This window comes from Excalfactoria chinensis, chromosome 2 (genome assembly GCF_039878825.1).
Source record: "Excalfactoria chinensis isolate bCotChi1 chromosome 2, bCotChi1.hap2, whole genome shotgun sequence".
Taxonomy (NCBI): domain Eukaryota; kingdom Metazoa; phylum Chordata; class Aves; order Galliformes; family Phasianidae; genus Excalfactoria; species Excalfactoria chinensis.
In genome coordinates, this window is record NC_092826.1 from 117,134,426 (window position 1) to 117,157,162 (window position 22,737).

At 48.1% G+C, this 22,737-nt stretch overlaps 2 protein-coding genes across 6 annotated transcripts in view; one reads left to right on the top strand and one right to left on the bottom strand.

Annotated features, from left to right (window-relative positions):
• Positions 1-11,826, top strand: part of ZDHHC3 (zDHHC palmitoyltransferase 3) — a 29,752-nt gene extending 17,926 nt beyond the window's left edge. The window contains exons 6-9 of one of the 5 annotated variants that reach the window (XR_011902965.1): positions 2,901-3,031; positions 5,647-6,908; positions 7,701-7,785; positions 9,724-9,812. Coding sequence is in view for 3 of the 5 variants with exons in the window: in XM_072330595.1 (XP_072186696.1) it covers positions 2,901-3,031; positions 9,724-9,957 (365 nt within the window). In the remaining 2 variants the exon portion in view is untranslated. Of the gene's footprint in view, positions 1-2,900; positions 3,032-5,646; positions 7,270-7,700; positions 7,786-9,723 lie in introns of those variants that run through there. The other 4 variants (XR_011902964.1, XM_072330595.1, XM_072330596.1 and 1 more) reach the window with 4 other exon arrangements.
• A 728-nt stretch (positions 11,827-12,554) lies between these two features.
• Positions 12,555-22,177, bottom strand: TGM4 (transglutaminase 4). Its single transcript, XM_072329406.1, has 14 exons — positions 22,030-22,177; positions 18,090-18,269; positions 17,909-18,015; positions 17,568-17,697; positions 17,318-17,436; positions 16,378-16,485; positions 15,782-15,956; positions 15,505-15,643; positions 15,163-15,266; positions 14,652-14,903; positions 14,087-14,440; positions 13,534-13,703; positions 13,221-13,357; positions 12,555-12,909 (listed from the first exon to the last, which is right to left on the bottom strand). Exons 1-14 carry the CDS (start codon positions 22,037-22,039, stop codon positions 12,768-12,770), a joined length of 2,127 nt encoding a protein of 708 aa, XP_072185507.1. The 5' UTR covers positions 22,040-22,177; the 3' UTR covers positions 12,555-12,767.
• Between the last annotated feature and the right edge of the window lie 560 nt (positions 22,178-22,737).

Consider the following 22,737-nt stretch of genomic DNA (forward strand, 5'->3'; position numbering starts at 1 on the left):
GAACTTCATAATTCTTTCTGACCTGCCAGGATCGTTGCCCTGAAAAGCCCTATTCTGTCTTAGGGTTGATACTGCCTAAGGGGAAGTTGAGACATAAAGACTCCTAGATAGTATGTGTGTAGTAAACTACTGTTTTCCTAAATGCAGCACTGATTTCCTGAATGCCAAAGCAAGATAAGGTGACTGTGTATGCTCTTTTTGGAGGGTAACGTGAATCATTCTTGCAAGACTGCCAGGAAAACATGTTAACTCAGATCCAAAAATCCACCCTCACGAGAACAAACAATTCCTTTCCACACACACATACCAAAAAATCAACAACAACCAAATTAAACTGCCAGCCCTCGTTCTGGAGCAACAAATTAACAAGTTTTCACATAAGCATTTGAGGTATGTTTTTAAAAAGTGTGAGTATGGGGAAATCCTTTAGGTAATGCTGAGATAAGGAGAAAGGTGCCAAAAGTTGTGTGCGCAGCTTGCACATGTCTTGGAAGGAGATTAGCTTCATTTCTCTTAGGATTCCCTTTTCTTAGAATGCGGCATTGTGCTTAAGAACTGGTTTTATTTGCAAAACCATGACATTTATTAGCTTATAACAGTGTGGAGGATGGGTACACTCACGCTTATGAGCTGAATTTGACAAGGTTGTTCTGCAGTTCAGAACTATGCCAACCAGCTGCTGAATGGCACTGAGAACATCTGGATTTGACTATGGTAGCAAGGACCATAAAGGAAGGACACATCAAAGGGAAGGTCCCTTTCTCCAATCTTGCGTCTGTGGGGGAAGCAGTTTCCCACCTGTCCTGGGTTTTAGCAGCAGAAGAGGGCACTTACAAGAGATGGATTTGTTGTTCAGTTGCCTTACATTTTTGCTGGTTGTACCTGATCATTGCTTATCTCTTGAAGCTTCACATCTGCTCATGGGAGAAATACTCATCCGTTTTTATTTTTTTTAACAATACCATGTGCATACTGCATATGGCACGTGCTTGTGCTGCTTGTTGAGAACCATGCAGTTGTTGCCAATACTAGTGTTTCCTATTAGGTTTCCTACCTCACGGCATCCCAGAAGAAGACGGAACAAAATCTTTTCTTATAAGGTTAAAACTCAGACTGTTATAAAAGCTAGTCATGTAGTAGCTAAAAATATCTAAGCTGTTTTCTGATGTTGTGCTTATTAAGCAATGTTTGGAAAGTGTGGCAGATACATTGTGGTATAGCTACTGAAGGTGCCCCAGCAATGGCTGGTAAAAAAAGAGGGATTTATTAATTAAATAGCAGGTGATACAACTGCCACCAGCAAAACATGTTTGATGAACTATCACTGCACTGTACATCTAAGAAAGTGTATGTGCAAAAGCTTTAAAGGTGGATAATGTCATGGAAATCATTGTCTAAGCTGAGAATTGCGTAAAGTCCAATGGATTGAATCGTCACCAGTTTCAGGAGTTCCTTTGAAAGTATGGATGCAGTTTTGAGGACATCGTTTACTTTTCTGAAGGAAGGTGGCCCAGTGAGGGCAAAATGCTGACAAGGTGTTATGATTTCTGACACAAAATCAAGTCATTTGTGGAATGGAATTTGTGCCAGAACTTGAAAATGAAAAATGGCTCACAGGTTTAACAGTTTTTGGTGGATTTGATCGCTTCTTTAAGTGAGTTAAATGTGTGTCTTCAAGGTGAAAATCAGCTTCTCTTCGGTATGTTTCAAACCACGACAGCATTAAAAATTATGGCAAGCTCAAGCGATGGCAAATGATCTCATGCGTTCTGGTTTGTTGGCTAAACACAGGCCTGTGAATAGCAAAAAAAAACCAACAATGCAACTCTGCTTTTTGGTTTGATAAAGGAATTTGAGAAGAGGTTTCAAGATTTCCAAAAGAATCATCTTTTTTTTTGTTGTTGTTGTTTATTTGTGACTCCATTTTCAGTTGACATAAATACATTACCTGCACATTTTCAAATGAAATATTGTGTGCCCCCAGTGGCGCAGTGGTATAAGCTGCTGCCTGCGGCACTGGAGGGCCCAGGTTCGAATCCCCCCTGTGGCGCAGGGGGTAGAAGTGCCGCTTCGCTACACAGAGGGCTCGAAACCTGGGAGTTGGACTCGATGATCTCTAAGGTCCCTTCCAACTCGCACGATACTATGATACTATGATGATATGGAGTTGCAATCAGACATTCAAGTCAAAGAAAATTTGATCTTGTCTCCTTACTGGACTTTCATAAGGTCTGTCTTAATAGAGAAAAATATCCCTTGCTTCACAATCACGCCTTATTCACACTGCTGCTTCTTGGCAGTATGTGCAATACTGAGCAGTTGTTTTCAAGAATGAATCACAAGGAGAATAAGATTTCATCGAATATCTCTGACGAGCACCTTGAGAACTCAATTGCAGCCGCTTCCATTGAACCAGACACCGATGCATGTTTCATAAAAACAAGGCCAAACATCTCACTATTGTTATGGTTCTGTTGATCTCTGCTTTTTACATTTTAATAAAAAAATATAGAAAAACATAGGTTTTGTTACTTTATTATATATATTTACATGTGGTCCAAGACAATTCCTCTTCACACAATGCAGCCCAGGCAAGCCCATGCTGTAAGTGAACTATAAGTGAAAGAGCTCCTGACTAGCAGGTTGGGAAAACATCTCACTGGGAAAGGAATCTGCTGCTTAACAACAACAGCAAAACCCTGTGGTGCTTGTTGCTTTGTTCGACTTGTAGCAGTGACTGCTTCATTGTTGTGCATCCTTAGGAAGTCTGAGCTTCCCCGTGCCCCTTTTCGAGTATGATCACGATGTAGTTTATTTTGAAAACTCGTGGCCTACTGGGTGTTTTGCAGCTGCTGCATTACTTGATCTCTCCCCTTCCAACTCTTGTTTTGTCTTTACAGAATGCAGCTCCTTCTCTCCACCAACCACAGTGATCCTTCTCATCCTCTTGTGTTTTGAGGCTCTCCTCTTTCTCATCTTCACCTCGGTTATGTTTGGGACCCAAGTACACTCCATCTGCACTGACGAAACGGTGGGTGTTCCACGCCCTCTTTCCTTTACCTTGTTTCTCACCATTGATAGAAAGAGCTATTGGGGTCTTACCTCATTGCACTGGAAACCCAATGCAACCAACTGAACCAGCACAGTGCTAGATTGTGCTCTCTGAAAGTCACTGTGAGGAGTGGTGTCCACCTATGTAATTATTGGCTGGGATGTTATGGGATCAGGCATTACCTCTGGTGTAAGGTAAGGCACTGGTAACGGGGTTTACCAAGAATATTTTTCCTTTAATGGATTGCTGTTAGGCTGGTGTTTCAAATTTTGCTGTGTCCCTGCTGGTGGCACAGTGTGCAGCTTTGTGTGCTAGAAAATATTCAGTTTGAGCTTGTTAAACAGTTCAAAAAACATTCTCAGGGGAGGGGGAAAATACCCAACAAACAACAGGTGAAAGTGGAGACATTCCTAGAAGTGGAATTCAGTCCAGCAGCGGTGGGTACAGTGCTGCAAAGCCACCGTGTTTGAATACATTACAGTGAAGGTGGCGTAGTAATGTTGCTGCCCTTACGTTGCTGCACTTGCTGCTTCTGTAAAGGTGGAGCTGGTGCCTCCTGGTGATAATCCCACATGTGAATGCTGCTGGCTTTCACCAAGCACGCTCAGAGATACGATAGCTCACATCAAAGGACTGGAATTAACTGGAGTGAAAGAAAAAACAAAAATACAGTCTTACAAGAGGGAGCAGGGTACCCTGCCTCCTTTAGTCATCCTTACCCTTCACTTTACTCGTGGCCAGGTGAAGCTAGAATAAATACGTTGGCTGCCATTGGAGAGCTGTGGCTGTCATTGCAGTGTGTTAGAACCCATCACTCCTTAGCCTTCTTTACAGTGCATGTTTTTCTGCCTGGCTTCTGCAAAAGGCTGATGTTCACACTGTGGCTCTTCTGTGCTCAGAGGAGGGCTGCAGTTATTCCTGCCAGGGAGACCTCCACAACGGAGTACAGTGTTATATGGAACAAGGTCCTGCCTGAATTAATAAGTGCATAAATTAGCAATGCTCTCTGTGAAACCATCACCCAAATTTCTCACTCTTGGAAACCTGGCAGGAATTTTTAGAAGCTGCTTCCCATAGTCAAGTACACGAATAAGTCTCCTTCGTTTCCCCCTCAAATTCAGGAAACTCTTATGTGGGAAAGAACTGAAGCCACAAACTAAAAGTGAAGATATGGATGCTCTCTGTTTCATTGTGGGGTTTTGCTTTTGATTTACTTTTTGTTTTTGGTTTTTATTTTTTAATACTTAGCAGAATGATTTTGCTCTTTGGAGACCTCCGTGTTGTCTGTTAATTTGGCTCGCTTTCAGCTAGCTGGGTCTGGCAAACAGTCTGTTTTGAGCACAGGATATTTCCGAGTGAAATTCTAGCTGATAAGGCCTCTTTCAGAGTTTTATGTCACACTCCAGAGACAAGACTGTGTTGTGACCTTTCTCACCTTCTTCCAGTCCCCAGGAGACCTCCTTCTCCATCTTGTGCGTGCTGTCCCCCTGGGATGCTTCCTCTGCCTGGAAACACCCAGATCCCCAGTATTTTGCCCTTACCTCTGGAGGTGACATTCTCAGGGGTCACTGCAGCTCTTGCAGTTGGCTGAGCTTTTTCTGCAGAGCACCCAGAACTGGTAACTTGAGACACACGGCTGTATTACAGTGCATTAATCTATAGCGCAGGAGAGGTGTTGTAGGTCAGGAGAAGCTTACCTTGCAAAAGATCATAACTTAAAGAACAGAACGATCTGCCTGCCAGCGCTACCCATGGAAGAATAACGCTCTCCAGTGACTGCACCAGTTAATTTTGCTTCTGTGGCAGCCAGTCATAGCTTACCTGGAAGACCCAATTCACGTTTATGGGTTGCATAGATCTGAGTTGGGGGAGATTTTTGATGGCTGTTTGTTTTTTGTCTTAAGAATGACTGCCCAGTGAGTGTTCCAGCTGATGGCTCGGTGGCTTATTTTTATTTTCCCTCTAACCTTTACTAAACAATGCTAATGATTTCTCTCCAATTGTTATCTCATTTAACCTTTTCTCCCTGCTGTCGGCCCATGCATGTTTTGGCAGTGATTTAATGAAACATGGAGGGGCACCAGGTAGACTCAGCCGCATGGAGCCGTGGTTGGATCTGAACTTTCTGAACTTGCTTGGTGAACCTGGGAGCATTATAGAGATTATCTCATTGGGGTTTTTTTTTTGTCTGCAAACCTAGAATTGCTTCCTCTAATTTTTTTTTTCCCTGTCTGGTTAGCATGTAATGCTTTCAGCCATTAAAGCGTGTGCTTTTCTAGTTCGTTTTATGTGGTGGGGTTTTTTAATTGACAACGCAGGCAATTGGAGGGCAGGTCTTAAAAGGTTTGATGCAATTTCCAGGCCTGAACAAAATTAAAGCAGTTCTATTTCCGAGAAATATTTTCTATCTTTTGATTATTAGCAGTATTAGTAGTAGTATAAAGCAATGGAAAGAAAAGGAGAGGCTCTAAAGATGCGTTTTAATGTTCTTACTCCATCCTTTGGATAAGGGCTAACCGAGAGTAGACCTTTCCACAAACCCAGAGCTATAAAAACTGAGCGTTTGACTGAAAATGTGATATTTCTGTTTTCAGGGAATAGAGCAATTGAAAAAGGAAGAGAGAAGATGGGCTAAAAAAACAAAATGGATGAACATGAAAGCAGTATTTGGCCATCCGTTCTCTATAGCATGGCTTAGCCCATTCGCAACACCAGACCAAGGAAAAGCAGACCCATACCAGTATGTGGTCTGAGGAATTCTTGACCAGCATTTCCACTAAGATAGAAACATATTGCAGCACTACTGTTCAAATTTTCCATGAATGTTTAAAACGAAAAGCAAGACAAACTTTTATTTTCTTTTTTTTTATGTCTAATGAATGGCTGATAATTGCAGAGAAAAAAAAAAAAAAGCCCTGTATTCCACAATTTCAGATAATTCTATATCTCTGGCTGAAAACTGCTGCTGTTGCTTTTTCTTTCTTTCTTTCTTCTTTCTGTTTTTTTTTTTTCTTAATCATGTTAACTTCACTGGCCTTTGTTTCTCTCCGCTTTCTGTACGGCATAACTAACGTGAAGGGAGTTTTCCTTCTCCGTTGTGACCCACCTCTTCTGAGTTGGTTTTCATGCTGTCTCCTGACTGCGCTGAGCTCTGTGGAAGACATATGAGTGCCAAGTCCTACACAGACACCTTTGGACTTCCTGAAGGAGCGCGCTGCTCTTTCAGAAGTGAACTTGAACTGGGAAGTAGACCCTTCACTTTATCAAAAGGCGCAAGACGAGAACGTGACACAGCAAGAGAGCCAGTTGACCTGGTGATTACACACAGTTCAAGCACTTAAAGCAAACATTGCCAAGACTGCTTCCCCCTCGTTTTGCCTTCCAGCTACAGGATCGGTTCCATCTTTCTGGCATTTGGGTTTTTTTTTGTCTGCTCCCTCCCTTGCGCTGCCATCTTAGGGTAACCGTGGCACATCTAGAAGGCTTGGTGGGTTTTTAAAATGCCTTACATTTGCAGAAGAGAAAGAATCTGATTTTCAAATGCTTAGAATGGCAGCAGCATTGCGTTGGTGTGTGTTTGTCTCGGTAAATGAGTTGTTGGAGCAATGCCTGTTAAATAGCCCTCAAAAACTGATGTGAATGCCCGGAGGCAGACGGATAAAGACTAACCTTGGTGGGATGTGTTGTTATGCCAGGGAGATTGATTCTATGTTCTTAGCATCACCCTGGTGTAGAGCTTTGTCAATCATGTACGCACAGTGTGTATGTGTTAAAATGGCGGCACTAAGGAGCGTGTGTGCTGTCATGGACTGTGTGCTGATGGAAGAGGGAGGGACGGAAGGCATTCCAGAAACAGGTAAGGCCAAACCATTCATAACTGTGACCGACACCTTGTGTTCAGGCAGGAATTTTGCTCTGTTTTTGGGTCATGACTCCAATAGACCTGTCAGAATATTGCAAACAAAGGAAAAATTACAAATACAGCTGCGGCTGGGAATCCCAAGGAATCTTTTCTTTCCTTGGTTTAAATCAAAGCCGTATCTTATTTTTTTTGGATGATGATGTGTTTAGACTGCTTTAAAGCCATGGGGGGGGATGGAGGGAAATCAGGGAAGGAGAAGTTCAGTGGATGTCTCATTTTGGAAGTAATGTGAATGCTGCATCTTTTCAATCTGTCAATGCTTCCATATGGAAAACAAATGCAATAAAACTTTTCCAAAAAAAAAAACAACAACCCAAAACTTCTTAATTTCTTGAGGCTTTGGGGAGATCTGTCATGGCTTCCTGAGCTTGGTCTGACCAGGGTTGGCTTTTGTCACCCAGACAGGTAATGACTGAATGCATCTCGCAATGTAATTCACTGCTGAATTGCACGTTCTGGTTTTGCTTTATGTACTGTTATTCACTGTGCATTTTGAAGGAAGGTTGCTTGTGTGGTTCTGGCATTTAAGGTCATCGTGGGGAAAACAAGACTGTAATCTCTCACTCCTGGTTTCACGCAGACTCAAAGTGTTAAAGCATTGCACAGTGTTGTATTTTTCAGGCAGACTTTCCGATGTTCGGAGCTGGCAGTGATGCCTGTCCATTGGCGCCTGCTGTGTGCCTCACTAACTGGTGTTCTCCGGTTTGTTTGCACTGTGCATCCCAGAGTGTGACTTGGTGCAATGTGGCTCAGCACCAACATGAGGAAGGCAGACTTGCTGGCTCTCCCGGACTGCAGCGCCTGATTTCAGGTGCTGATTCTACTTCGGTGCAGCTGCCTGAAATGAGAACACAGATGTGAGAGGCGGACTTACGGTCTTTGCCAGTTCTGCTTGTGCCTTCCTTCTGGATTTTACAAGCATATGAGAACCAAACGCCTTCCTTCTGAGCCGTGAGAGCTGGCTGCAGATCGCTGCTCCCGAGCCAGAGCCCCCAGCACCCTGTATGGCACGGCACAGAAATGGGTGCTGAGGGAGATGGGGCCGGGAGCCAATTACACAGAGCTGCTGGTAAAACCATCAGTTCCTGCCTGCTGATTCTTTTCCCACTCGGCTCTATTTATCTGTGCTTGCACATCACAGAGTCAACTTAGGTATCTTGGGAGCCTTTCTTTATCCTTCCCTCCCTTTCTGTAACCTTCCTCACGCCCTGCTGACTGTGGCAGCCAGCCAGAATGTGAAACAGGAGCTGATTTTGAATGGTTTTGTCTGTTTTAAATATGTGCCCTGGAGGGATCGGTGGGGCTGGGCATGGAGAGGAGAGGGAGAGCCTTGCCCTGCCTGCTGTGCTGCTGCTGCCTGGGCTGCCCTTAGCACAGCCTTGAGATGACCTCGCTTAGTGCCGTGGTTGGCAGATGCTGTTCTGAGTGATGGGGTGGTGGTTTGGGATGATGGGGCTTGCCGCTTGGAAGTCTTCACGATCCTTATCCCCCTTTTCAGCAGTGTGGATCAAACTGGGTTATACAAACAACTGCCCAAGGAAGCTGTGGTGCCCCATCCCTTGAGATGCACAAGGCCATGTTGGATGGGGCCCTGGGCAGCCTGATCTGGTGGGTAGCAGCCCTGGGTGGGTAGGTGGGCTTTAAGGTCCATTCCAACCCAAACTGTGCTGTGACTCTATGCCTGAAGGCAGGATTAGAGCAGGCATGGCCAGGGAGGCTTTCCATACTTGGTGCTTTTCTCCCCAACCTTAGTGCAGAAGCAAGCTGCTGCTTGTTAATTATAGAACACCACGTTAATTATGAGGCTCACTGGGTGCGCAGTTGTGGTGCCACAGAGATTTGCACGTTGTTATCTTCCCCCTGCAAAGCTCTGAGATGATTTGTGGGCACGTAGAGAACACCTCCAGAATCAGAACAGAGGCTTGGTTTGTGTCCCGCTATTTAAATGGTTTGAACTGAACTTGCTCCCATGTCTTTGCTTCTCAAGGAGCAGCGTTTCTGCCCTGTCACCTTACAAATCTGACTCCATCTCATGTGTGACGCGGAAGGTGGGCATGAAGATGTGTGCCCGGCTTCACATAGGAGGGGCCCTAAAAACAAGCGCCCCAAGTACTCTGTTTCTACATAGAGAAGACTTCCAGAGTAAAAACGTCACTGCTGAGCTGTGCTCTGGATCTGAGCACTTACAGTCAACGTGGTTGTGGGAAGAGGATGGGTTGGAGCTGACCCAGTGCTCCTTCATGCTGGGATTGGCCTCAGTATTTGCTCGTAATTGGTGCCAAATATGCATGCTCTCATATCAGTTTTCATTACCAAGCAACGTCTGGCTGTAGTAATTCCCAGCGCCTGAGAAATACAGCAGTGTTCTCCTGTATCTGAACCACTATAAAGAAAAAAAAAAGCCCAAATAAGGTGAAATTTCAGGTTGTATTTTGTTACTTGCTGGAAGGATTCTAAAAGCACTGGGAGTAGAGGTTTGAGTTTGAAAGAGGGATGACCTTCCCGAAGCCTTATAATTACCAAGCAATGCCAACTTACGCCCAAATGATTTGCCAAGGTTGGGACTGTCCATGAGCTGAGTCGCATTTTGGGGTTTTGATGTTACATCTGGGGATGAATCCATTGGTACAGCAGGATTTCTGTCTGTCTGCCTGTCCATCCATCTTAGTAGCTAAGCTATGAGCACCACGATGCAGCTCAGATACCTGTTCTGAATGTGATATGACCCCAAACTCTCCTCTTCTTGCAGGGCATCGAGCGCCTTAAGAAGCAGAAGCCGACCTGGGAGCGGACCAGCGGCTGGGAGGGGATGAAGGCGGCCTTTGGCGGTAGTCTGTCCCTGTCCTGGCTCAACCCCTTCTCCAACCTGGACTGCAGGAGCCCACCTCCAACCCCCGCCGCCCCCGCGGCCGCCATCATGACGCAGGAGGAGATCGAGCAGTTCCTGGCTCGGGAGGTGTCCATCCAAATGCCCCATGAGTAGCACAGCATCCTCCCGAGGGCCAAGGGACGCATCCAGGCGGTGCGTGTTATTTTATTACCAGCTTGTGGTGGAGAGGCAGGGTGGGTTTTCTTGTCTTTTTGTTCAGTTGTACTTCGGGTGCTTGTGGTGCAGAATATAGTTCGGGACTGTTTATGGGGAAGTCGGGTACAGCACCAGCAGAAGCATCGCAAATCTCCTGAGCAAGTTTTACCCCAGGTGAGAGCCACACACCCTTTGGAGCCGTGTCCTGCCTTACCGAGCTGCTCTCATGTGGCCTTCAGGGAGAGACCCAGGTGTGGGGCCGGAGCCGTGGGGCCTCATGTTCTCATTGCACTGGCTGGATGAGTGTTGCCTCTTGTCCTGCCAGTGCCTGCATTCAGAGGCGATGCTCCAGTCATCAGCACTCTGACAACCAAGATCTGTACTGGTTTTTGGCTGTTTTTGCCTTGTTGTCATCTCCCCCACCTTACTGACCTCACCAGGGCAACATGCTCCTGGATTCCCACCCCCAGCTGTGGAGCCTTGAGGCACTGTAACGTACAGCAAAGATAATTATCACCTTGAGAAAGAGAGATGAAGGAGCTGTGGTATAAGCCGAGGTGTTTTGGAAGGCCTGGATTAACTTTCAGTCATTCATGAAAGCCTGAATTCCACTTGGTATTGCAAGTGTTTTTGTTAGTTTTTCCCCATGGCAGTGATAAAGGAGTTTGAACATGTGGTAACAAACAGGCCAGTGTGTGGCTGGTTGGAGCACAGTGGGGCCGTGACCCCCTGTGTTTCTCCCCTTTTTCAGTGAAAATAATAGATTTTGGGGGGTGGGGAGGTAGTGGAAAACAATGCATAAGGAACTTTGTGTCTATCAAAATTGGGTAAAGGGAAACATGCTGCATCTTGGGGAAACTGAGGGATCCTCTTGCTGTATGTTGGCCCTTTGAAGCAGCGTGGGAAGGTGTTTCACTTCTGCACTAACCCTCATGCCTGCATGTCAGGGTCTGCATCACGGGGACATGGGGGATGTACATGAATCTCTACAGGGAGAAGTGGGGGTGCATAAGGTGGAAGCTGGGAGCAGCTGGTGGGTGTTCCCCAGCTTTGGGCTGCTGTTCTCAGTTAACTCTCCCACCTGTGGGTGAGGGTGGAGTTCCAGGGCCCCATAGGAAAACCAGCATTGGAAGCAGCCTTTGGGGTGGATGCAGCTGTCACATTACAGTGCTGATTGCTGGGCTGGTCTCCTTCCACTACCTTCATTGCTCCTCAGCTGTGGGTTTGTGTGCTGTTTCAGTGGCTGAAACTGGAAAGCAGTATGAAGGGGGGACTCCTCTCTGCCTGCTCCATGCTGCCATGTTTTTAGCCATCAAAGGAGCAGGAGCTGGAAGAATGCTGGCAGTAGGAAATCAGGGTGCTCCCTCGCTCCTTGGCACCCTCCTGCTCAGCCTCAGTACAGCATGGCAAAAATCTCTATCAGCAGAGGTCCTCCTGAGTTGGAGCATCCTGCTCCACTCCAAGCCTTGGCATCCACCTCATAGTGTAACTCCCACCGGGTAGCTTGAGACCAAAGTGATTTCCATTCAATTGAAAGCAGTCCCCTTCCCTTCCCTGTGGCATCGTGCCTTCACCTCCAGCCCGGGCTGTGGCATGCCAAAAAGGGACCTGGGCTGGGCTCCATCAGCAATGCAGTGTGGGGCTTCAATCCATGGCGGGTGGGATCACAGTGGCCACGAGCAGCATTCATGGTCTTTTAGAGCAGGCTTTCTATGCAAGTAAAGAACCTGTATCTCTTGGAAATATATATATTTTGGTAATCATAACTCTGGTTCATGCCTCCGAATGCTAATTGTACTTAATAAAGAATGAATATTTCCATGCTGCATCCCCTGTGCTCCTCCGTTCCCTGTGCTCCACTCTGCCCTGCGGGGCTCCATGACCTGGGCAGTCTGACCAAGTGCCTGACACAGTGGTTAGCAAACCTGGAAAGGGTGGAGTTAAGTGATCTTTGAAGCCCCCACCAAACCAAATCATTCTATGATTTTATTATACAAATCTATGGCAGGGGGTTAAACCCAAGTGGTCCCATCCTGTCCGACTCAAACCAGTCTGTGATTCATATAATAGAATCAGGTTGCAGGGGACTTCAATGGCCACCCAGTGCCAACCCCATGCCACAGGCAAGGCTGTGACACAGGGACCCTAATGCCTCATTCAGCCTGACCTTGAGTGCCTCCAGGGACGAGGCACCACAGCTTCTCTGGGCAGCCTGAGCCAGATTAGGGATGATGTTCTTCCAGGAGAGTGCTGGAATGATGAAGGTACTTTGGAAATGTACACCCCGCCCCCAAAATCATACCAAAGGAGGGTGAAAGAGATAAGGAGAATGCATGAAAAATGCTGTTTGGAGAGACTGTGCCAGGTTTGCTCCTTTTGCTGTCTAAAGCCAAACATTCAGAGTGCCAGCATGTTTGCCAGCAGAGAGGAAAGGACATTGGGAGTTGCTTAAAATGCAGCTTGAGCTCCAGAGCAGTTGGGTCTGGGCAGCCTGTTGAGACTGCAGAGGCTGCAAAACAGCCCCTGCCCCAGCACAAACATCGGTCACACAGTGAATCTGTCGATTTTAGCGCTCTTTATTGAATCACAGTCAGCTGCAATCAAAGCAGTATGGCCTTTACATCAATTACACAATTCCCTTTGCTTAATGGGATTGAAGTTCTTTGCTCATCAAGCCCTATCCTGCAGTCAAGGAGAGGAGTGGTGGCAGTGACCCGCAGCTGTCACATGTTCAGGGTCCCCTTCTGTCCACTGCCATGGCGCTGTTCCTAGTGGGTGACCATGATGGCCTTCTCCACCGAAATGTCTTTGACCTGGTTGGAGGTCAGCCTGGCCACAATCTTCTTCTCTCCTACCCTCGTTGGAGTGCATATGACTTCAGACTTAATAATCCTGCCCGGCTGTATATCCCTAGGGAAAAAGGAGAACAGTCCCAGCATGAGCTCATTGCACATCACGGGTCTCATTTGCTGATTTGTCATAGCTTTGCTTAAAGAAAAAGCCACTGCATGTGTCTAGCATGGCTATGCCCTTCTCCTACAACCAAATTGCAGCAAGTAGGGAGCGATACCCTCAGGAGTAGCTGCCAAGGCATTGTTTTGAGCATATATGTTGAAGAGCTGCACCGCTGTTTCTTACCGCTTCCTCAAGGAGAATTAACAGACAAGGAAACAATATAATTCCACACCCATCAGCTGATGTAGCTCAAAACCTCTTCTTACCCTTCATCAAATGTCGCCATCTTAAATATGCCCAAGCCCTCCACCATCAGCTTGCAGTTGTCCAGGGGGACATTCAGCCTGTTCTTGAAGATGAAGGCGCAGGTGAAGTCCTTGTTCAATTTTGCTGTTTCTGGCATCTAGAGGAAGAAAGTGAAGCAAACACAAACATGGGGGATCAGAGAGCTGATAGAGGTGCTGGAGGTGCTGCTAGCTCTGCTAAGGAGAAATGTTTCTTGCATTAACCCCTTCTAATTTTGGGATGTTTGCATGGGGCCCCCTAGTCCCAGCTAAGCCTGGAGGGGTGCAGCCTCACCTGGACCTGGATGGGGGGGTACTCGAAGCTCAGTGACACCTCCTTGGTGAGCTTCTCATCTGTCCCCTGGATCTCAGCGATAGCAGTAATGTGGACATGCTCTTCATCATCCACTGTGGCCAGTTCCTTCATGTAAGCTTCGGGCATGATCTTCAGTGGGATGTGCACCTCTGTGGGACAGAAAGCACAACCCGGCTCTTAAGCACATCAGTGGCAGAGGCAGCACTGGTGGCAGTGATGCTGGTGGATGTGGAGTGAGGCATATTTGCTGAGGCCATCTTGCCCTGCATACCCATCTCCCCCTGGTGCAAGTGCTGGCTCAGAAAGCACTAGCAGCAAAGATATAGATGTATATTTTTGGGGAGGGTGACTCATGCTTGGAATGAGTAAGTACTGTTAAGTATTCGCTGGTCATTCATGCATTGTTTGGCACATTGCAGTCATGCTGCTGGGGATCAGCAGTGTAGCCTAGGTTGCTCAAAGATACGGAGAAAGCAACTGATAGCCCCGGGGGTAAATAGCCTATAAAACATATCACAATTTCCACACCTACCAGATTGGCCTTCCACCTTGACAGTCTTCTTGATATATCCAAGATTGGCATGGACTTTCCCAGTGTAGGACTGCAGCTGGCAGGAGCTGGTAAGGTCGACAGTCCAGCTCCCGGCCATAGTGCTCTTCACGGTGATGACCACCTCAATGGGATTACCAGGACACAGAGGCTTTTCATTAGTTATCTCCAGCTGGACCCCAGACTTGGGGACCACCTCATTTTGGGCTGTGTCCTTGTCGTCGTTGCTTTGGTTTGCATCCACGGGGACTGCAGCAAAGCGTGCACGAGGTGTCATCCCTGAGGGCTGCAGGTAGGAGACAGCTCTCTTCATGGATGCCCTTTCCTCTGAAGAGCCTGATGAAGGAAAACAGCTGCCTCAGAGATGTATCTCAGCGCCCTCACCTAGAGCCACCACCCTCCCCTTTATTTGTTCTTCTGCTGCTGAGCAGAAGGTGTCAGGGCACCGACTGCCTCCAGACTCAGCTCAGGAGCACCCCATGGTTTGTGCTACCATTAGGAGCGGTGCCTCCCATTTGACTCTGCTTTGGAGGATAGGGGCAGTTACCTTCAGGGAACTTGTACTGCCAGGTGATGTCCTCCCGCCTGTTCTGCCCCACAGCCTTTGTGCTGATGTTGGCACCGACGCTCTGGCTCTCCACACCCAGCTTGGTGTACTTTTTCCTGCCATTCTCCTCTGTGACGCGCCAATAGACCTTGTCGGCATTCACTTCCGCGTACACAAACTTGCTGTCATAGGGCAAATACACGTCTCCATCTTTGACAGCCTTCAGCGGGCAAGGGCCACACTGGAAAATACCTGTAAAGCACATTCAATGCTATTTGCTGTGCCAAACATGACACACACATGGTGTATTTAAACATTCAGGCACCCACAGTGCCCTGCAGGGTTGGCTTCCAGCCTGCCAAGAAACACCATTCAATGTTTCCTGGGCTCAGACCAGAGGAGTGTGGCTGCCAGCCTCAGGAGCTCACAGCTGTCTGGAGACCACAGGTCCACAGAAAACATCCCTTCCTCCCTTGGGAATTGCAGAAGAGCCCTTCCAGGTAAATCTTACCTTGACTTTGCTCCTGAGGGGTCGCGTCGATTGCTTGCCAGCCATCAAAGCCTGATGGCAGGTCCTTCCGCTTCATCCAGACATCGTTCCACACGTGGAAGTTCCTGTGTACATTTGGGTTGCAAAGAAAGGGAGTGAGGTGTTACAGATAAGAATGGTGAGCTCCTCTGCTTAGCTCTTCCAGAGGGCAGCTTTCATAGGGGATTTGTGTGCAGCCCTGTGAAACCCAGGGCTTTCTCTCTCTACCCAGCAGCAAACATAAAGCAAAGGGAAACTCTCAAAGTAAAGACTGCTGGGGCTGTGGAATGCAGCGTTGCAGGGACTAGGGAGGGTTGACCCTACCAGACGGAGTCAGAGGACATCCATTTCAGCTTCTCTCCTTTCTCGTTCAGGTACACATCAACCCTCAGGTTCTCATCGGTGTCATGTGCCGAGTTGAAGTTGCTCACGCTGCGGGCTGGGATCCCCAGGCAGCGCATGACTGCAACACAGACAGAACACGGGGTTATGAAATCACTGACACTGGTGGGCACCTCTGGGGTCACCCGTGACAAGAAGTTTCCCTGGATTACTAGCACGGTAATTAGGCCATCAGGTAGAGAGACATTTCACCCCTTACCTGTAGTGAGGACTCCTGAGAAGACCCAACATTGACCATAACTGACAGGCTTCTTCGTTTTGTAATACTGCTGCAAAATTGCGACGCTCCCAATCCATGCCATGGGGGAAGTCCCATTTTCATATTTCCCTGACCAGTTTCCCAGCACAACACCACTGTCATCATTGGCATTCACCTGTGTCCATGCACACACAGAGGAGACAGCTTCAGGGATGAGGTTGAATGAGGCCCACATCTTCCCAAGGTGCTCCATAGCCCTATAAGGCTGCTGGCACCAGCCTGGAACCCCTCTTGCTAGATGTCTTCAAGCATCCTAGACCCCAGCGCTCACAGCAAGCCCCCCAGTGCAACCAGCAGCTGAAGCACGGCGTTGGGCCTGGCCACCATCTGCCTACTAAAGGACAACTGCTGGGTCAGCGGCACACTTTGGAAATGGAGAGATGCTGCATTTCTCCCACCTCTTCCCTCCACCCAAAATGCCTCCCCAGCTTTTCTCCTGCAGTTCTGTACTCATTCTAATCCCCAGGGAAATAAAAGAGAGCAAGAAGCAGAAAGGAAAGCCGAATGGGCAAAACACTCCTCTGAGAGAGCCATACCAAAGCAGACATGGCTCTGGATACAACCACAGGATCCCTTCTACTGCTCATCTTGAGCTTGCTTTTGTCCAGCAGGTACATGCAGGCATCCAGGATTGATTCCTCAAACTGTTTCGGAGAGAAAAAGGAGGCATTTTTACACCCCACTCTGAAAGAGGCTTTGCTCAGTCACCTTGAGGTCCATCTAGGTATGTGGCGGACTAGCTCTAACTTCTGACCTTCCCTTATGATATTCAATGAACCTACTTCTATGCCTATTACTATGGCAAAAGATTCCTAATTAGCAGGTGCTGATAAAGGTCCCTTAGGTCCTTCTCAGAGAGATGTCAAGCATCCTACACAATGAAACCTGGCAGAATATCAGCATTACTTCTCCTTGCTTTGTGGCAGAATAACTATTAAGACAGGCACAGCCCTATGGGCAATGCCCTTTGGCCCATCTGTGGAAAAGGCATCACCACGAGGACTTTTTGCTGGGCTCCTCTTTGTTATTCCATTTGAAATTGCAGCCTTGGAGAACAAAACAAAACAAACAAACAAACAAAGAGATTGCAACAGCATTTATGATGCAATGGGGACAGAATCAGATGTTATCATGTGTCCACCCTCTCCCCCGCTGCTGAGCTGGCCCAGCAAGGGGGAACCCAGAGGGGAAGAGTTGGTCAGAAGTGCTCTGTTCTCAGTTTCTAAAGACTTCACCTGGGTCTGTCAGTCTGATGGCAAATGTGCCACTGAGCTGTGCTCTCAGGCTGGGGCTGGGGAATCTGCTTCAGCAGACAGATTACTCTAAGCAGGTGAGATTTCCCAGTGAAACTGGAGGATTACTCGAGTGCTTTGAGCTGCTCGAGGGCTTAACCTATTTTTGGATTCATTTAAATTCACACCAAGCAGAGAAAGAGTGAAGGGAGGTATTGATGCTGTGGGGACAGCTGTGCCTTACCTGCCCGAAATTCCAGGGTTTGCTGTGTATGTCGTAGGAAGACCCAACATAGATGTAGCCCGTATCATTGAGTACGTACTCCTTTCTCTCAGCCTCGCTGGACAGGAAGACAATATCACCTTGAAGAAAAACACTTGCTTAGCTGTCAGCTGGCTTTCACACGCACTATAGGAAGATTTTCCTGGAAAGCTACACCGTGGCAGCTGTTGCTCTGTAACACTCACACTGCTTGCTGGACCGCTTTCCTTACCTTCACACCAAGGGTTGAACAGAAGGTAGACAGCGTTCTTCTCGGGTTTGTAAACATTAGGGCCAGTCTTCACCATCAGGCCATATATTCCCACAGCGGCATTGGGTGCGCTGGTGACAGACAGTGTGCACTGGGAGGCAACAAGGAGAGGGGACATGACATGACCAACCCTCCATGGTGGCACTGATGCTGTGGGGCAAAGGGACTGAGCACATCCTGCGTGCCCAGTAGGGGAGTGGGAGGTAAACAGGGCAAGGCGGCTGCCCATGGAAATCCACAGGGCAAAGGAAACAGAGGACAGGGGCTATAGGGTTTTCTTCCAGTGCCGCCCCATGCCCTACCTCTGTGCCACTGGACTTGATGATAGCGATTTGCCAACCGCTGACATTCCTCGAGCTCCTGGGGTTCAGTGACATCAGGGTCCCCGTGGGCTCCATTGGCCTTTCACCTGGAAGTAACAAGTTGCATGGGTCTGCAGGGCTGTGCAGTGCCCGGCGCTCTCCCACTCGGAGCAGTGCTTACCAATGCTGAAATGCAGTGACAGCTTGTCAGCGGCTCGCAGCTCCCTGCTGAGGGTCAGCTGCAGCAGGAAGGGCTGCCCACGCCGCACCACCAGGTTTGAGGTGTTGTATGCATCCGTGTGGTGCTGCACCGAGTTCTGGCTCTTGAGGAAGTCAACTTTGGTGACCTTCAGGTCGCTGTCTGAAAGATCATTTGCGGAGAGGGAGGGAGATGACAGGAAAACATAAATTGGTATATTGGTCAGTAAAGACAGCTTTCTTCTTACTACAGCTTTTGTGGGTCGTGAAAACACCTGGGCACCCAGTGGTCAAGCAAGAATGCTCGCCAAGGAACAGATGGCTCAACAGCAAAAACCAATAGCACTTCTCCTGCCTTTGGGTCTGGAGCATCCCACCTCATAGTGCTGGTGCTGGGGGCAAGAGGGGTCAGGCTGGCAGCAGCCAGGACCATCCTCTTACAACACAGCTTGCTTCACCACGAAGCAAACCTCCCCTTGGCACTGAAACACTTGTAGATAGTTTATAGTTCTGTTTTTGCTGTTCTGGAGCAGGTGCCAAAGGAAATGATGCCACAGGCACTTGCATGCAGCTATGCACCTTCCTCACCTTACTGTCCTTCACTGTAGGCAACATGTGCATGTGTGTATAAATAGCCATAGACATATACGTATAACCAAGGGCATGGATCCTTGAGCACTACAAACAGTTCTTTGTTATTGCATATATTAAAGCAACGGGGATAGTAGTGGCAGTAGAAGCAGCCATTGTAGTAGAAGCAGTCATAGTAACAACAGCCAGGGCCGGTGACTTAAAAATTAATCCCAACTATCGATTTTTTTTCTCAGATCAAAGACTTTATTACCTTTATCTTGGCACTGAATGCGCCTGTCGTGATTATCAGGTAACGGCTGACAGCAGCCATGATTGAGCCTTGTGGGACGTAAGCAATGAGCCAAGTTGGATGTGACCCAAAAGTGTCAAAAGTCAGCCCTCCAAACTGCTGATCTTTGCCAGAGCAAAGAGAGACCCTCTGCTCCCCAGTAAGGTGGGGGCCTGGGGCACTGCCCAGGTGGGGCAGGGAGAGCCAGAGCGTGCTAGGATGTGGCCATGCTTCCTCTGAAGTGTCAAACCCTGTCCTGCCTCTGCCCATGAGCCTGCTTAGAGCTAAGTGCTGTGCAAACAGCAGGGAGTAGCAACGCTATAGCGTTTGGCTCATGAGTGATTCAGATAAAGAGGTGGGCGAGTCAGGAAATATGAAAACCGGGATCACTTAGAAATAAAGGAGTCAAAGGCAGGAGGGGTTAAGGGATTAGGTCACAAAACGCCTTGACAGTTTTATACAGCACCGTCAGCAGTGCCAAGGTGAACATCACTGGGAGCCGGCCCTAGCACTGGGGAGGCTGAGATTTGCCAGTGGCTGATGTGGGCACGGCTTCACGTGAGAAGGGCTGTGAGCAGGGCTGGAGCATGAAACCCAGCCTGGATCAAGGCTGCAATTGCTGCACAGTGACTATAGCTCCGAGCAAACTCAAGTGGTCTCCCAGTGAGCTGCACCGAGTTACTGCCTCCCTGTATTTCCTCCTATTTACTCAATAAACCATATTTATCGTAGCTGTGTAGGAATTATCAGAGGTGTGGTAAACAGACTTAAAATGAACCATCACCCTTCATTGACTGGCTGCCTTTTGGAATGCTTCTTGTTTGCTTGCTCCATGCCAACGCCAGTCTAGGGCTGATATTTTGCACAACAGGCTGTACAGGACACCAAAGCTTTCATCAGGAATTGTCCAACCCTTTGCTGAAGGAGAAGCAAAAGAAAGATACTCCTTGGAATAAACCAATCTCCAGCCACCAGAGCTGCTTGCCCTTTCTCCTTTCTGAAGCTCTGGTGAGTCTGTGCTCAGGAAAGACATTCAGCTGTTGGAGCAGGTCCAGAGGAGGGCCGCTAAGATGATCAGAGGGCTGGAGCACCTCTCCTATGAAGAAAGGTTGAGGGAACTGGGCTTGTTTAGCTTGGAGAAGAGAAGGTTCCTAATATCCAGCCCTCATTGTGTTCTTCAAGTACTTAAAGGGAACTTACAAACAGATGAGGAACTGACTTTTTACACCATCTGATAGTGATATGACAAGGGGGAACGCCTTTAAACTTAAAGGGAGATTTGGGTTAGATGCTAAGAACAAACTCTCTGCGGTGAGGCCCTAGCACAGCCACCCAGAGAAGCTGTGGATGCCTCATCCCTGGATGTGCTCAAGGCCAGGTTGGATGAGGCCCTGGGCAGCATGAGCTGATGGGTGGCAGCCCTGCCCATGTCAGGAGGTTGTGTCTGGGTGGGTTTTAAGGTCCCTTCCAACCCAAACCTCTCTGTGATTCTATGATTTTCATCTCAGGATAGTTTCTGTGATGACTATTGTTGATAATGAGGACACAGAGAGAAAATAACACAAGTAATTGTTCATTATTTTTTTGAAGCGTGCCCTAACTGTGCCAAGTCTCACACTGAGGAGCTGTGCCCTTCCAGGGCTGCGTGCTGACCACCCTGCACTGATTTCCCAGGAATCAGTGGTTCCTGGTGATCTGTGATCCAGCTGACACAGCTCTCTGTTCTGAGGAATGCCACGGAACCAGCTGGAGGCATCCCCTATCTGTGGAAGCATCCCTACCCTTAGGCTGCCTTCTTTGTGCCACCTGCAGGCTTGTGAGCGTGAAGTTTATAGTGGATGAGTGCTCTGAGATAAATAAGTACAGACATACATTTTGCTCTGAGTTCCGTGATTTATCTGTTACAGAGGTGCTACAACCTGACCCCCAGCCCCATCCTTACGGCCCCATGCATAAGTCATGAGTTTTGAAAAATATATTGTAGAGTAGGGTGTTTTTTAGCCAGTCTGGCTTCAGTGGGAATAAGGGCTTCTCAGGAAGGAAGTGCTGTGGGAAGTATATGGTCTGGCTACAAGAAGGAACAAGATTTGGACACCTGCATTTACTTACCATCCTTGCCCAGCCTCAGGGGAGCACTCATCTCAGGGCAAAGATGTTGCTGCCTGAGGCTGGCAGGGAAATTCCAGCTCATTCACATACAAGGCAAAGAGGGATGAAATGATAGATTCATAGAATCATTGAGGTTGGAAAAGATCCCTAAGACCACCCAGTCCAACCACCAACCCACGCCCCCCATGTCCACTGCCCATGTCCCTCAGTGACACATCTATACGGGTCTTGAACACCTCCAGGGACGGTGGCTGCACCACCTCCCTGAGCAGCCTGTGCCACTGCAGCACTGTTCTTTTGGAGAAGGAATGTTTCCTAATATCCAACCTCAACCTGCCCTGGGCAGCACAGGACAGCACAGCCCTGCTGCCAGCTGTGCCTTTGGCATCAGCCACCCCTGCAGCTGCGCTGCCCAGCTGCACAACAAGCCCAGGGCTTGGGGTGGCCCCAGCAGCTGCAGCTGCTGCAGGAGTGACTCAGGCACCTCACTGGGTCAGTGCAGGTTCTGCTGACAATAGGATAAGCCATGGGACAGGCTGAATTCCAAATAAATCCCTCTCATTCACTTTGCAACTTCTGACAGGTGATGTCAGCCATCTCTAAAGAGTAACAATCTACACAATCAAGCAGTATGAAAGAAAGAGATTCCTTTCAGCTTAGCCCGGTAAGTAAGCTTTTAAAAAACACACTTCTTGCCCATTACCATTGGTGGAGCCAGAATTCTACAGGCTCAAGTAAAACAACGAATGCTGAGTTGCACCTTCCAGCCGTGTTCAGTGAGCCCTCAAAACCACCTGCACAGCTTGACCCCAAAAGCAGCACTTCTCCAGCAGCACCCAGATGCTTTCCCCCGCAGCCCCATCCACCACAGCATTCTTGACCCCCAGCCCTCACCGCAGGAGCCCTGCCAAGCTGCAAATGTACCGCAAGTTATCATAAAGCTCACCAGTACCTTGGCTCATGGTTCCTGCCGGTGTCGTGACCAGAGGAGAATGAGATGCTGGTGGCTTCTGAGCTCTCGAGTAGCCTCTGCCCTTGCCTGTGTGCTTGCAGCAGGAACAGGGCTGCCCTTTTTATCTCTCCTGCTCTGAGGTGTCAGCAGGTCCATTGCCAAGGGGTGGTGTTTAAAGAAAGGAAGTTCCCGCGGAAGGAAAAAAAAAATGACTCCCTGTGCACATAGTCAGCCCCTGAAGAACAGCGAAACTTAAATCCCGCCTCACATGGAAGGTAAATTTGCACAATCAGATGACAACTGGACAGACCCTTCACTGACAAATAGTAAATCATGGATTAGATGAGTAACAGGAATGCACCATTGCCCTAATATCCAGGCGATTGGAACTGGGCTGACTTCAAGAGGCAGCTCACAAACGTTCAGTTCTTCAGAATTCCCACAAAGAACAGCACGATGTTCTTGGAATTTAACAGGATTTTTGTCACGGGGTTTGGGGCAGAAACATTTGATGTTATGAACTAACAGCCAGTGCTCCCACCTGTGGCAAAGCCCCCTCCCTGTGGGGTTGGGTGGAGGCTGGAGGAGAAAGTGGGTGGGAAGAAGAGATCGAGACTAAGTCCAGAAGGAGCGAGAAATGTGGTGGACCAGGAGCCATTGCTGGCTGAAGAGAGTCTCTGCCCAGGAGCTGCTTGACCCTGCTGCCTC